This window comes from Borostomias antarcticus (assembly GCF_949987555.1).
Source record: "Borostomias antarcticus genome assembly, chromosome: 28".
Taxonomy (NCBI): Eukaryota; Metazoa; Chordata; class Actinopteri; order Stomiiformes; family Stomiidae; genus Borostomias; species Borostomias antarcticus.
In genome coordinates this window covers 958,525-971,916 of record NC_140261.1, presented here as the reverse complement: position 1 = coordinate 971,916, position 13,392 = coordinate 958,525, and the positions used below count along the sequence as shown (strand labels likewise).

Below are 13,392 nucleotides of genomic sequence, written 5' to 3'. Positions count from 1 at the left end.
GTTGTTGTTGTCGGAGTCTCTTCCTACTTCTGCTCCCTAACCCCGCCCCTGGCACGCTGCGTCGCTGCTATGCTCCCTAACCCCGCCCCTGGCACGCTGCGTCGCTGCTATGCTCCCTAACCCCGCCCTCGCACGCTGCGTCGCTGCTACTAGCAGACGTACTTCTGCTCCCTAACCCCGCCCCTCGGCACGCTGCGTCACTGCTATGCTCCCTAACCCCGCCCCTGGCACGCTGCGTCGCTGCTACTAGCAGACGTACTTCTGCTCCCTAACCCCGCCCCTGGCACGCTGCGTCGCTGCTATGCTCCCTAACCCCGCCCCTGGCACGCTGCGTCGCTGCTATGCTCCCTAACCCCGCCCCTGGCACGCTGCGTCGCTGCTATGCTCCCTAACCCCGCCCTCGCACGCTGCGTCGCTGCTACTGGCAGACGCACCGAGTAAACATTATGATGAAAACACTGTTTCAGCCTTCATGATCACCTCACCTCACCTCAATAACTAGGTACAGTAAAAAGTAGGCCATACCATTCGAGTATTTTCCTTTTCAAGCAATTATGTCACAAGTAGGCATATGCATAGGACCTGTAGACCTAATCAGTGTGCAAAAATGTAGGCTATAGGTTCCTAACTGCATTATTTTTTTTCCACACACTTCTCAATCAACAGAAATTGATGTTCATCCAGTGTCTACTTAGGCTGCTGTCAGTGATAGGGCCTTGTCTTGAAAGGTGGAAAGTCCTGGTAGGCTAAGGTGTCTCTCGCTTTAGAAGCCAATACATTCCACTTATATTGTCCAGGGAGAACATAAGGACCACAAAGGAAGAAACACAAGCCTCAGGGACAACTGGGCCACACCACCAACAGGATATAGGCAATAATGACACTTTTAATGCTGAGGCAGTACTGTATGGAACACAGTGACCCGAAACAGTGACAAAACACCCCCTTCCTCTTGTCACATCATCATCATCGTCGGCAATATCTGATACAAAGACAAGAACACAAAGGGACAACAAGAACAAAAGGGCAATTCCTTCCACCTGATTCGCTTGTACAAGATTGAGAAAAAAAATCAAAACAATGACTTTAGTAGGCCACTTTAGAGATATATAATGTATATAGATTGTATATATACTGTATATATATATATATACTATGTCCCCTCGTTGGAGTCTGATTAGTACACGCTGAGGGTAATTCATAGGCTTTTTTCTAAACACATTAAAATGTATTTTTGTATTACAGAGAAACATTGGTTTCACTATAGGAGAGTAACACCGTTTGCCACAAAACTCCAGATTTTGAACGTCCGTTGCTCCACTGGACTCTACAATTGGTCACTGTTGTCCAGTCTGTCATTCAGTGTTCATTCAACTGCAAGTATAGGGGCCTAAGAGAGAAAGAGACAGAAAGAAAGACAGCAAGAAAAAGAGGGCATATGTGGATATCGGAAAGTTGTCTGTCCTCTTCACTGTTCTTTAGGTATTATGTATTAGTATCAATACCACACAGGAAGCTGGTGTAACCAAGTCAAATTGGTTCAACTCACTCCTCAGTAAATACCACTTATCCGTGCCATCAACTTGCTAGCTTGGCTAAGCTAGGCTAAAGCAGTGTTTATGTAAGGTTGTAATGTGCATTGGCAAGTCAGAGGACCCGAGATCGAACCTAGCGTGGGCAAGTGAGGGTGAAAGTGATACTGACGAGCAACACGGTGAATCCTGTGACAGTGGTGCCGTTACCGGAATACCCAGTTAAGCATAGCTCGACCAGCTGGGGTCGCTGTGGTGTCGATCGAGTGAGTTTAGGGGAGTGAGTGTAACTGAATTGAATTGGTTCAACTCATTCAGTATAAATACCCCCCCCCCCCCCCCCCTTTGGTTGTCATATGCGTTGGCAAGTCCGAGGACCCAAGTTCGAACCCAGCATGGGCAGGTGAGGGTGGAAGAGATACTGAACCCTGTGACACTGCCCAAGGAAGCTCTGTGGTGGTCTGTGTACAGTTGCTGCATTCATGGAAAAAGGAGCCATAGTTTTGACTACAGCAGAGCCAAAAGAAGTTAAATTAAATGACAGTTATAGTATATTCATATATATATATATATATATACAGATGTAGGTACAATGCTGAAAGTACAATAAGTGTACAATGAAAAACTCAGGTTACATGTATTTCTATTTCTTGTTCAAAACAGACAATACACCAACATACTGTAAAATAAGACTAAAGGGTTAGTTTTCACTACCTTCTCTAAAGCTTCTCTGGAGAGAAAATACTGACAAAATAAACATTTGAGGAATGACTAATCTAACAAAAAAGAATAGAGACACATAGACAATAGAGACCCTCTTCTCTTGGACAGGTACATCTGCATTGGAATAAAGTCTTTGATGTCATTGTTGTTGTTCCAAAAGGTTTGTCAAGGTTGTCGTCACATCTGTGCCCCCACTTCTCAAACACACACTAAGGTCAGCCAGTGTGCAGTCGGAAAAGTCATCCGTCTCTTGGTCAGGGGTCGTTCCCTCGACGTCGACCCTCATGACTTGTTGTCGTCGTAAAGGTCGAGTGACGCCTGGATGTCAGGTAGCTCCATCTCATAGACCACGCTGCGCGGAGACATGGAGTTCCTGTTAAAGAAATGGCCACCTGAAACAGAACATAGGCTATTGAAATTGAGTAGTAGGAAAAGCAGACATTGTTAGTGGAGATTTAGAACATAGTGTGTTTGTAACAATGCCAAGAGTCAATTTATACTAAAGGTGAAAATATACACTGATTATCATACAGGTGGCATGCTAGTTGAACTCCCCATGTTGTTTTAGATGGAATATTGGGTTAGGGTTCGGATTGTGACTTGAACGCGTAAAGATCAAGCTAAGAGGTGATAGAGAGAGTGTCTGTGTGTTTGTTATGGATGGTAGGGGGTGATGTCTTGCTGCATGTGATTAGACCCGTATTCCTACAGATCACAGTTGGCGCCATCTAGTGGAAGCACTGTAGCATTACAACAAAATGAGTATATCCATGGGACCTGGATTGTGCACACACTCATACTATAATAATATAATATAATGTGGTTTGTCTGCATAGCTATTACTTACATTACGTGGATATTATGACATACCCACATAAGAAATCAATTCAACCATTCTGATAAAGCACATTAGGCCAAATAAATCAATAAAATAATAAAAGTCATGAGAGGCTCAACAACTAAAAAAACAGGGTTGTAAAGTGATTTATTTTTTCAAAGCGCTTAAGCCCTAGATTCTAAAAAAAACCAGCACACATGTATATCAATACAAGCTTACATATGCGATATAGACAATTATGGCACAAGAGGGCTGTGGGCCCTGGATTTCTAGCAGTAAAAATGTCCATGTGACGAGAAAATTGACCGAAGACTCAGGCACCTTCACTCTTCCCAATCCGGCCTGAAAGAGAGAGGGAACGGCAATCAGCAGAGAGAAAGAGAGAATGGGAGTGAATCATTTCTAAACTGTTATCTGTGGTCCAGGCGGTAGACTGTCACTGTGCCATGCTTATGCAGATCATATTTGTTTTGTTTTGAATGCACTGCCTTGCATCTATCTGTCTGGAATGTATTCAAAGTACTTTGCCTGGCAGTGACTCAAGGTTGTGTCTGTGCAGAAAAGAGCACTGCAGCAAAGTTCATCCAGAATAAATAAAACAAGGGTTAGGCCAAATTCTAGGTTAGTAAACCAAATGCTAAATGCTTAAACTAAAATGTTATTTTTATATAGTTCAGCCCTAAACTGGAACTATTCTATGAAATAACCATGCCAACAAATCTTGTTACAATCATCATAAAATTATCAAAAAATGATTAAAAATGCAGTTTAGTCTAAAACTCTACTCAACGTGCAGTATGTGATTAAGATTGTGACTTTCAATGTACATGTACAGTGGCAAGTAATCCAAGAGTGTAAAGTGAATATTGTCACCTTAAAATAATGGCCTAAGTCATATTTTCAAGTTTTTCAAAAAACAAAATGGCCTCAAGGGGGCGATAGGTCAACATACATTATACAGTAGGCATAGGTTGACCATTATACTACCAGGGTAGGAACAGTGTGATCCAGCATCATGAACAGATGACTCAGGCAAAAAATACTAATTTATGCCATTATTTTAAGAAGGTGACGATATGCAAACGTACAGTAGCAGTGGTGACGTTACTCACTGGACGCTGGAGAAGCTGACGGTGGCTTTGATGATCATGTAGCAGAGTGTGAGAGCACTGAGGAGGCCGAAGCTGGCGATTATGAACCACTCCTCTGTCAAATAAAGGAGGGGGAGGGAGGGGGGGGGTGTCACTGCAGCCCGCACCAAGGAAAGGGTTAAAACCCAACAAGGTCCCCATGCAGAAAAAATTAGTCTTCAGATCAAAAGCCAGAGGTGAGAGGAGAAGCTCAGAGTTCACGAAGAGCCCAAAAAAGGCGGAAGAGATGGCGGGAAGAGGAAGCACTCAGAGAACATCGCTGAGATCCAGGAAGTGAGAAGATCCAGAAAGGAGAGGTTAGAGGCTACGGGAAGTTTACCGGGAAAGCTTGAAGGTAGAAGGAAGAGACATGGACACGTACATGCACGCGCGGGTGAGAGAAGCAGAGGAGCAGCCAGGTCTACGTGGTGTTAAAAGCCAGGTAGTCACACTGGGAGGAAGAGCACACAGAAACATTGAGTATGTACTGAGTAGCATCGTTCACACATCATCGAATGCAACAACCCATGATTGATACACTGTTGCTATCTCTCAAATGTTTCATATCAAATCAACACTCTGCAAACTCCTTCATCGTGTTTAAAAGCACTGATGTTCAACCCATAAGCTCTGGTTTAAGGTCAGTTATGATTTTTTTCTTGGTCATCGTTCGAGTTAGGACTGGTGGGAGTTGGGATGGGCTGTTCCCAGATCTGTAGTCAGAAATCAACCACCATCCAGAATGTTGGCGATTATGGCATTATCACATAAACTGTGTGTGTGTGTGTGTGTGTGTGTGTGTGTGTGTGTGTGAGAGTGTCTACGAGTGTGTCCAAAGTCAAAGGGAAGTAGAGACTGATATCCAAGAGTAGAGCTACAAAGAGAGAGGGGGAGTGTGGGGAGGGGAGAGAGAGAGGAAGAAAGGGAGAGAGAGAGAAAGAGAGAGAGAAAGAGAGAAAAAAGAGCAAGAGAGAGGAAGAGAGAGAGAGAGAAAGAGAGAGCAGTCATGGGGGGGAGAGAGAAGATTGGGATGAGGGAAAGGAGGGATTAGGTGTGTGTTTGGGTGTTTTTATGTGTATCTTTTTAGCTAAATACTTGAGTGGTCTAGATACTGGTCTCAACAGGGGAGTTCTTACTGGTGTGGGTGTGATTCATACAATGGGTTTTAACGGGGAACAATGGCCATTTGTTAAAAATAGATATTATCCTGGAGGCTATATAACATGATGGAAAGTATACTGCAACCTGCTCACGCACGCGCATATCGTTTGGATGTGCCCGAAAACCGCTAGGTGCCCATGTCCTCAAAACAAACTGCCCTTGACTCCCAATGGCGAAATGAATGGAGTATGGAATTTCAGCTACATTATTATTATTTTTTTTTAGAAGTTTATTTTAGGGACAACATACACATACATTAGTCTCCTTAGAGAGAAGATGCATTGTACTAGATTATGTTTTGGTAGTTATTGGTACCGTAGCTACCTAGGCTACTACATTCACCACCATGACTCTCCTCTTTATTTGGTCAACAAACGTCTTGTATCTAGTATGGCAGTATTTTTCCATCATGTTATATAGCGTCCAGAATAATATATATTTTTTAACAAATGGCCATTGTTCTCCTTTAACTTGAGACTCTAAGTATATTTTGAAATTATTATTATTATTATACTTATTATTATTATACTTATTATACTTAAAATTATATTATTATTATTATTATTATTATTATTATTATTATTATTATGTCTCTTTTGTAAAGCACTTTGAACTGCATTTTATGTCCTGAAAGGTCCTCTATAAATAAATTAATTATAAAATTTCTAAAAGACTTTTCTTTCACATTTCACATTGTGTCGATTCCCTCATTGTCATTGAAAAACATCAATAAACACATGATCCATTGTTTGTTTAATAACAGAGGCAGGATGAGAGAAGGAGGAAGTGAGGAGACGAAGACCAGACAGGAAGTTAGGAAGGAGCTGCAGGAGGAAGACTAAGAGACGGAGAACCAAGAGACAAAGACCTCAGCGAGACGAACACAGAAAAGACACAGTTGATGTTTGAGTGTGTGTGTGTGTGTGTGTGTGTGTGTGTGTGTGTGTGTGTGTGTGTGAGACCCTTACTGGTGACGGCGATGTTGATCTCTCCGGTGCGGGGGGTCAGCTCTCCGTCTGACGGGATCTGGGGGGTCCCGGAGTGGCGCAGCGGCTCCATGCTGATGGACGCCTCGCTGGACAGGTCCACCAGCGCGGCCCGCTGGCTACTGGACGTCTGGCTGCGACCTATCCTGTCCATGTCGAAACCCACGTTGTCCACGCACGGCAGGTTGGGCTGGGGGCGCACACCCACACACGCACGCACATACACACATGTACAATGTTACAGATAAGCATAGTAAGCCATTCTTAGGGTCTGTCCCAATTCAAGGGTTGCATCCTACCTAGGTCGCAGTCTACGCGGTCTACGTAGGTCGCGTCCTTCAGGCCAGGTAGGCCGGATGTAAACGTTTTGTGAAATGGGACGGTCTGGCCTAAGGAGGATTCCCAACTAGTCATTTTGTTGCCTAGGCAGTCCCAAGCGCGTGCCAAGCGCGCCGCGTGCCGGTAGCGCGCCGCGTGCCAGTAGCACGACCTGTCCTGAGGTAACTTAGCGAGACCTGTCCTGTTGTTATGGAAACACCACAGAAAATGCCTATCTAAATCGTCTATCTAAACTCGTAGATACAGGCGTAATTTAGATAAAGTTTCCACATATTGGGATTCTATGGTGGTACTATCAGGCATGGCATTTTATTAAAACGTAATAATATGAACATCAAAGCGGTTTAAAAACGTTTTAAAATCCGAGCAATGGCGGCTGGTACAGGAATTCATCCGGACCGAAATGCATTCTGGGAGGGAGGCCGCGAAGGATCCATCAGTTGTATCCTTCAAATTAGTCAAAAGTAGGCCGCATTTGTGGGCTGCATTCGGAGGACTCTTCGTAGGCTGAATGAATTGGGACAGCACTTGTCGCCCCGCTGTGACGTAGCAGCCTTCAAATCCGGCCTAGGTAGGATGCAAAGCTTGAATTGGGACAGACCCTGGTCTCCTTTTGTGATTTAATACCATCGTCTCTGTCATACCACACATGGCCAGCAGGGGGCAGACTAGGACTATGGATGAGCTCATGCACAACTGGCAAAAACAGGGCAAGTCTGGGTTATGCAATCTCCTGGATAAATATGGACACTGTGTCACTAATACATAACAGGGATTTGGTAAACAAATGTTTAACCTGACTAATACCCGAGTCACTGTGACCCACAATCGGTTTTCTACAACAATAGGTTTTCTACTGTTGATGGAATATAATTGAATATAAATGTAAAACTGAGATGCAAAAATATCGAGAGTGAGCTCCTGGATGGTGTAAGAGTTGACAGCTAAAATGACTTTCCTATCTTCTGGCATTAAGCCTTGTTATTATTCCAGTCAACCATGTGGGTCATATGAATAACTCTAGTCAGGTTATATGATCCTTCAAGACAAACAACATTATTTTACGCATCAGCATTTAGCCATCAACCCTTTTAGACAGAGTTAATAATAATAGTAATAGATCAATTCAAATAAGTGTATTCTCTGTTCAAGACATTGTCATAGGAAATCTCCATTTTGAATCATGTGTTATACAGTAATGTCTCCTGTGTGTTTTCTCTGACCTCACTTCCCCAGGCCTTAAAAGTGTGATGTCAGGAGACCCCTCTAGGGGCCCCCCCCTCCCTCCCTTTTACCTTTGATCTCTGTTAATGCACAGATCAGCTGTTGACCCTCAGACCCCGCCTTCTCACTGATAATTGGTTAGTGAAGTTTTGCATATGCATGTATGGGTTGTACCCACAGTGTTTATAACGCTCTGTTTTGAGGATAATCTTTGCTCTCGGTGGATTTTCCTTTGTCTAAGAGCCCGGTTTTGCAAATTTGTGAACTATTTTGAATACAAGTAACCAGCTTGGACTTGCAAAGATGAACCTTGGCATTCTCGACCACTCTTTTCTTAATTATTAGAATAAATCCACAACACCAAAGTTTCAGTTAAACACTCTTAAAACCTACGATAATCACGCTAAAGGGGATTTTCAGGTGCCGATATACGTAACGCGCTACACAAATGAGACATAGAGCATTATGGGTATGAGGTGATCGCATTGAAGACGGTGGAATACTGACCATGATGCCGAGGGCTTTGAGGATGTTGAGCTTACACATGGGACAGGTACAGTGCTCATTCAGCCAGGGGTCCACGCACATCTTATGGAAGACGTGTCTGTGAAGAGAAGGGGGGGAGAGAGAGAGAGAGAGAGAGAGAGAGAGAGAGAGAGAGAGAGAGAGCATGGTTAAGGGCCAGCCAGGAAGCCACCTCCACAAGCAAGTCCCGAAATGGCGGCCAGGGACTCTTCAAAGTCAGCTTCTGGTCCTCGTCTCCCCCTTGCATCCTGCTCGCACACAATGGCAGCTCTGTCGGACGCCAGAGAGGGCCTCGCGTGTCGTTAACTGCAGCGGAAAGCTCGTGAAAAGGGAAACGAGTTGAGGACAAGGCGGCCATTGTGGCTCGACGGTGACACAAGGTGGCCATTGTGGCTCACGGTTTGACACAAGCGACGCCATTGTGGACCTGAGTGAAACATCTTGCAAGATAGAGACAGATAAGATCGACATTAACTTTTTATTCATCCCCGAAGGGAAATTCTATAACAGATTTCAGGCGGAACCTCATTGGAGACTGCTCTTCAAATCGCCATCACCATCTCAAGCGCTTTAACTTTATTGCTTAGCTCATCATACAGTCCTAATCAATGCTTATCGAGGATATCTCCGTCAACTGTATGATAGAGAACCATTTTGAAGTCTTTATGTGCACACTTAAAACCATGAGGGCCATTACAGCCAATAATCAGTTCTTAAGTGCAACGGCAATAATGCATAACAGATACACTTGGCTGAAGATAACTGACGACCGAACCATAGTCAAAAGGGGAATGGTTGATTGTGCTAAGTGACCTGGCATTTCTCTGGGCATGGAGTGTTTAAGTGCTGTTGTCTCCTGGTCTTGGGGTGCCGTGAAGGACTACAGCTTTTATTCGCTCTCAAGGGCAGAAACAAGAAGAGCTTTGTGAATTAATGATGAGTCTGTTTACAACACGAGGGCCGGAGGAGGAACGGCGCGCGGCGAGGGACACTGGGACGAGCTGCTGGTTCAAGGACGCTCGGATATGCCGCGTGAGCCTGTGTGTGTGTTTGGATAAATATGCCACCGCAGTGCGAGTTTGGGGTCTTAATTATGTGTGTGTGTGTGTGTGTGTGCATCACTACAGTCTAAACCATTGAATATCTTAATTGATCTCTAAAATGAGAGCTGCTAGAGAGAAATTGTTCCCGTTTGTATGTGGTCTATAAATGGTGTCAAACAGAAGCACACGTGGATAGACACGCAGATATCACAACAGACGACCGCAAATAATAATAACAACAACATCCGATACAAATGTATTTGTTTTTAATCTCTCGGCTGGCGTGTCGTCTTTCTATGATGGCATCCTTCAATCTATCCATCTGTCTGTCTGCCTGTCTGGCGATCTGCCTGCCTGTCTGTCTGCCTGCCTGTCTGGCTATCTGCCTGCCTGTCTGTCTGTCTGCCTGCCTGTCTGGCACTTCAAGACTCTGTTCATCTATAAGTGTATCTGCCTGCCTGTCTGTCTTCCCACCTGCCTGCCTGCCTGCCTGTCTGCCTGCCTGTCTGTTATCTGTCTGTCTGTCTGTCTGTCAGCCTGTCTGTCTGTCTGTCTGTCTCTCACTTCAAGACAATGTCATCTGCAAGTATAAATTCCACCGAGTCTATTAATGCACTATTAAGGTACAGAGAGACACAAATTGAATGGCCTAAGTCAGGTCAAGTGTGCAACCATTACTTATGCTGCTAGTTATTGACTGGGGATAGAGTATACTTAAGTTATTGGGGATAGAATATACTTAAGGGAGGTGCCATTGTGGTTGGAGGTAGGTAATAGCGGTGTATGCTTTAGCACACACGTGATAAATGTGAAAAGGACAGATAATCTCTGTAATAATCCACGAAAACAGCCTTCGGTGATCATGTATTTAAACTTCCCTTTAGTCTTCTTACAGTAAAAACGGCGACTCATTCCAGCTACCAGCAATACGGAACCCAAAATGGAGAAACAACAGGAAGGTTTTGTGGCTTTTGTGCTGAACAAGGAACTTTGAGTAACCTTGACATCCACTCAGAAGATCTCGTTAAGAGTCCTTCGGCTTGACACTCACTTGATAAGCTGGATAGATGGAGAGCGTTTGTGGCACACGGCCAGCTCAGTCCTGCCCTGGGCTTTCATTCCTGTTAGCTGATCTGGGCAGAGCTGGGTCTGGGCCGACTGGATCATGAGAGACATGGCTAGCAGAGATGGGATGTTCTGATGAATACTGCAGGGCCAATGGCGTGCACTGGCACCGTGTAAAAAAGGCCTCTTTCCCTATCCTCACTAAGATGAGCTCAGATGTATTTGCTGTCCTTGGGTGCTGGTTTTCTGGGCATTCATCATCCTAGCTCAAAGGTCATCTTGAAACGCCACAGAAAGTTAAATTCAGCAGAGGACCTTGCCCAGGAAAGCACTTCTGTGCCTATGCACATGTACTTAACCTCCGACTGACACGTGGTTGGAGGCACCTTGGGGATCATCTTAGACTCGAGTGACGGATGTGATGACCACAGCGATGTTCTGACCTCCCAGCCTTCCTCCTCAATCTGGGAGACCAGAGAGGACACAACAGATGGCGTCCAACACTCCCGGACAAGGGCGTACAGGTGTGTTGTGTGTGTGTGTGTGTGTGTGTGTGCGTATGAGAGAGAGAGCGAGAGAGAGGGAGAGAGAGAGATAATGTGTGTGTGTGTGTGCACGTGTGTGTGTGTGTGTGTGTGTGCGTATGAGAGAGAGAGCGAGAGAGAGGGAGAGAGAGAGATAATGTGTGTGTGTGTGTACGTGTGTGTGTGTGTGTGTGTGTGCGTATGAGAGAGAGAGCGAGAGAGAGGGAGAGAGAGAGATAATGTGTGTGTGTGTGTGTGTACGTGTGTGTGTGTGCCAGTAAGTTTTGTGCACGTGTGTGTGCTGGTGTAACTTAGCTGATGGCTCAGGACACGCCTGGAGGTCATTCGCAGCCCGGGGTCTAAATTTAGTCCCAGCTACATTGCGGGGGGGGGGGGGTTACAGCTCCCAGCGTGTGAGAAGAGGGCGGCCATGACAGCGCGTCTGGAGTTCCAAAACAGACCTCCAATCTGAGGACATCGGCTCTCTCTCTCACACTCTCTTTTGTCCCGATCTGCCTCTCTCCATATTTCCCTCCTCTGCCTTTCTTCTCATCCCTCCTTCCTTCGCTGGCTGCCTCTCTTCCCTCTCGGCTTCCCTTCCCTCCGTTGTCTCTCTCGCTCCATCATCCTTATTAAACTTCCCCTCCTTCCTTCCTGTTATACTTCTCGTTTTTTTCCTGGCAAGAATGTAAATGTCAGCTGCGAATTACCCAACATTTCCACTTCCCCTGTACACCTTATGAATCACAGACTATGTGGAAACTACCTCTAACTCTGCCACTCTCGCAAGTATTTACTGTTCAAAATGTTCATTTGAATAACTTGTGTGTGTTCGTGACTTGTTCATGTCAACGGTGCTTGTGAAATGAACGAAGGAGGTGTCAGAGCTGCCCCATTAGACTTCCTATGCTCACAGAAATCAAACACAAACAGGATGTTGTAGAGGCCTTTGATTATCTACAGGATTATTCCCTTCAATCCTCTGATGCTATGTGGGGGGAGCAGAGTGTCCTGTTGTTTAATTAAATAATTAAGTTTTCAATTAACTGAAACTAGTAACTGTAACAAAATTACAGCTTTTGTCTTTTGGCAGAACAAGGGTAAAAATAGTACCTATTTTCAAATATCTCAAATATGATTGGCAAATGATTCCGGACGTTGTCAACATCTGACACTCGTTATTTTGACTTTGTTTTGCAGAGGATCGGGTACAAATTGTTTTTTTGTCGCCCGTTATGCGGAACTTGTTACGACAAGCAATATGAGACGGGGCGCAGCGCCTCGGGTCTGGCCTGCCGTGCGTCAGCAGCACTGCCGGGCGGGGCAGCGAGAGCGCAGGATCTGGACGAGGGAGGGAGGGATGGAGGGAGGGATGGAGGGAGGGATGGAGAACGCCGCGGTACAGATGAGTGGGTAGATATCCCTCGACAGGAGGAGACGTCAAGGAGGGGAGAGATAGGCCATGTACGTCAGTGGATGGAGGGGGGCACGGGCGGGGCTCGAAAGGATGACATTTCATTAAAGAGAAAGGGAGGGAGGGGGGGAGGAGGAGCGGGGGAGGGAGCCAGAAAGATGGGGCGGGAGGGAAAATGGAGATCATAAAGATATCATGTCATATTATAGACATCACATGTGACGCTGTACAAAGGAGAAGAGGATGCAGCTGCCTGTCTTTCCTGTGTCGATGATGATGATGATGATTATTATTATTATTATTATTATTATTATACTTAAATGATCTTATTCTACAGGTCTTTATAATTTCCTTTATATTACTGCCCCAGCGTGGTATTTTTATGTATTCATTTTCAAAGTGAGGGAGCAGCAGGAGGATATTACCGGATGAATGCACACGAGAGAGAGATGTGAAAACTGCCATGTTAGAGTCACTGTAAAAAATAAAAAAAAAAAGGATTATATTTTATGCATTGAAAGTCGTCCTTGGGTGTCCTGAAAGGCGTCCTCAAATAAAATGTATTATTATTATTATTATTATTATTATTATTATTATGAGTATGATTGTGATTGTGATTATGCTAATAATAACAATACAAATAATAATTATTATTATAATATTGATTGTTATTGTTATTATTAGTAGTTTTATTGCTATTATTATTATCATTATTAATAATAATAATAATAATTAATATTATTATTATTATAAAACAGCCTGAATCAACTAAATTTAAATCAATTATTTTCCAAGACTTAACCATGTAGTCTACAGACAGATTGTCTTTGTGGTCTATAATTATTCCAGAACAAGCCGTGTTCAGCAGAACACTGTACAGCCTGCCTC

The 13,392-nt window shown here is 44.4% G+C and overlaps 1 protein-coding gene across 4 annotated transcripts in view; it reads right to left on the bottom strand.

Moving 5' to 3' along the window:
• Nucleotides 1-1,885: 1,885 nt before the first annotated feature.
• Nucleotides 1,886-13,392, bottom strand: part of rnf130 (ring finger protein 130) — a 37,783-nt gene continuing 26,276 nt past the window's right edge. For 2 of the 4 annotated variants that reach the window (XM_084459389.1, XM_084459390.1), the window contains exons 7-10: nucleotides 8,441-8,537; nucleotides 6,353-6,560; nucleotides 4,206-4,299; nucleotides 3,230-3,435 (exon numbers count right to left, since the gene is read on the bottom strand). In XM_084459389.1, the coding sequence (XP_084315515.1) occupies nucleotides 3,417-3,435; nucleotides 4,206-4,299; nucleotides 6,353-6,560; nucleotides 8,441-8,537 (418 nt within the window). In that variant the 3' untranslated portion in view covers nucleotides 3,230-3,416. Of the gene's footprint in view, nucleotides 2,648-3,229; nucleotides 3,436-4,205; nucleotides 4,300-4,369; nucleotides 4,675-6,352; nucleotides 6,561-8,440; nucleotides 8,538-13,392 lie in introns of those variants that run through there. The other 2 variants (XM_084459391.1, XM_084459392.1) reach the window with 2 other exon arrangements.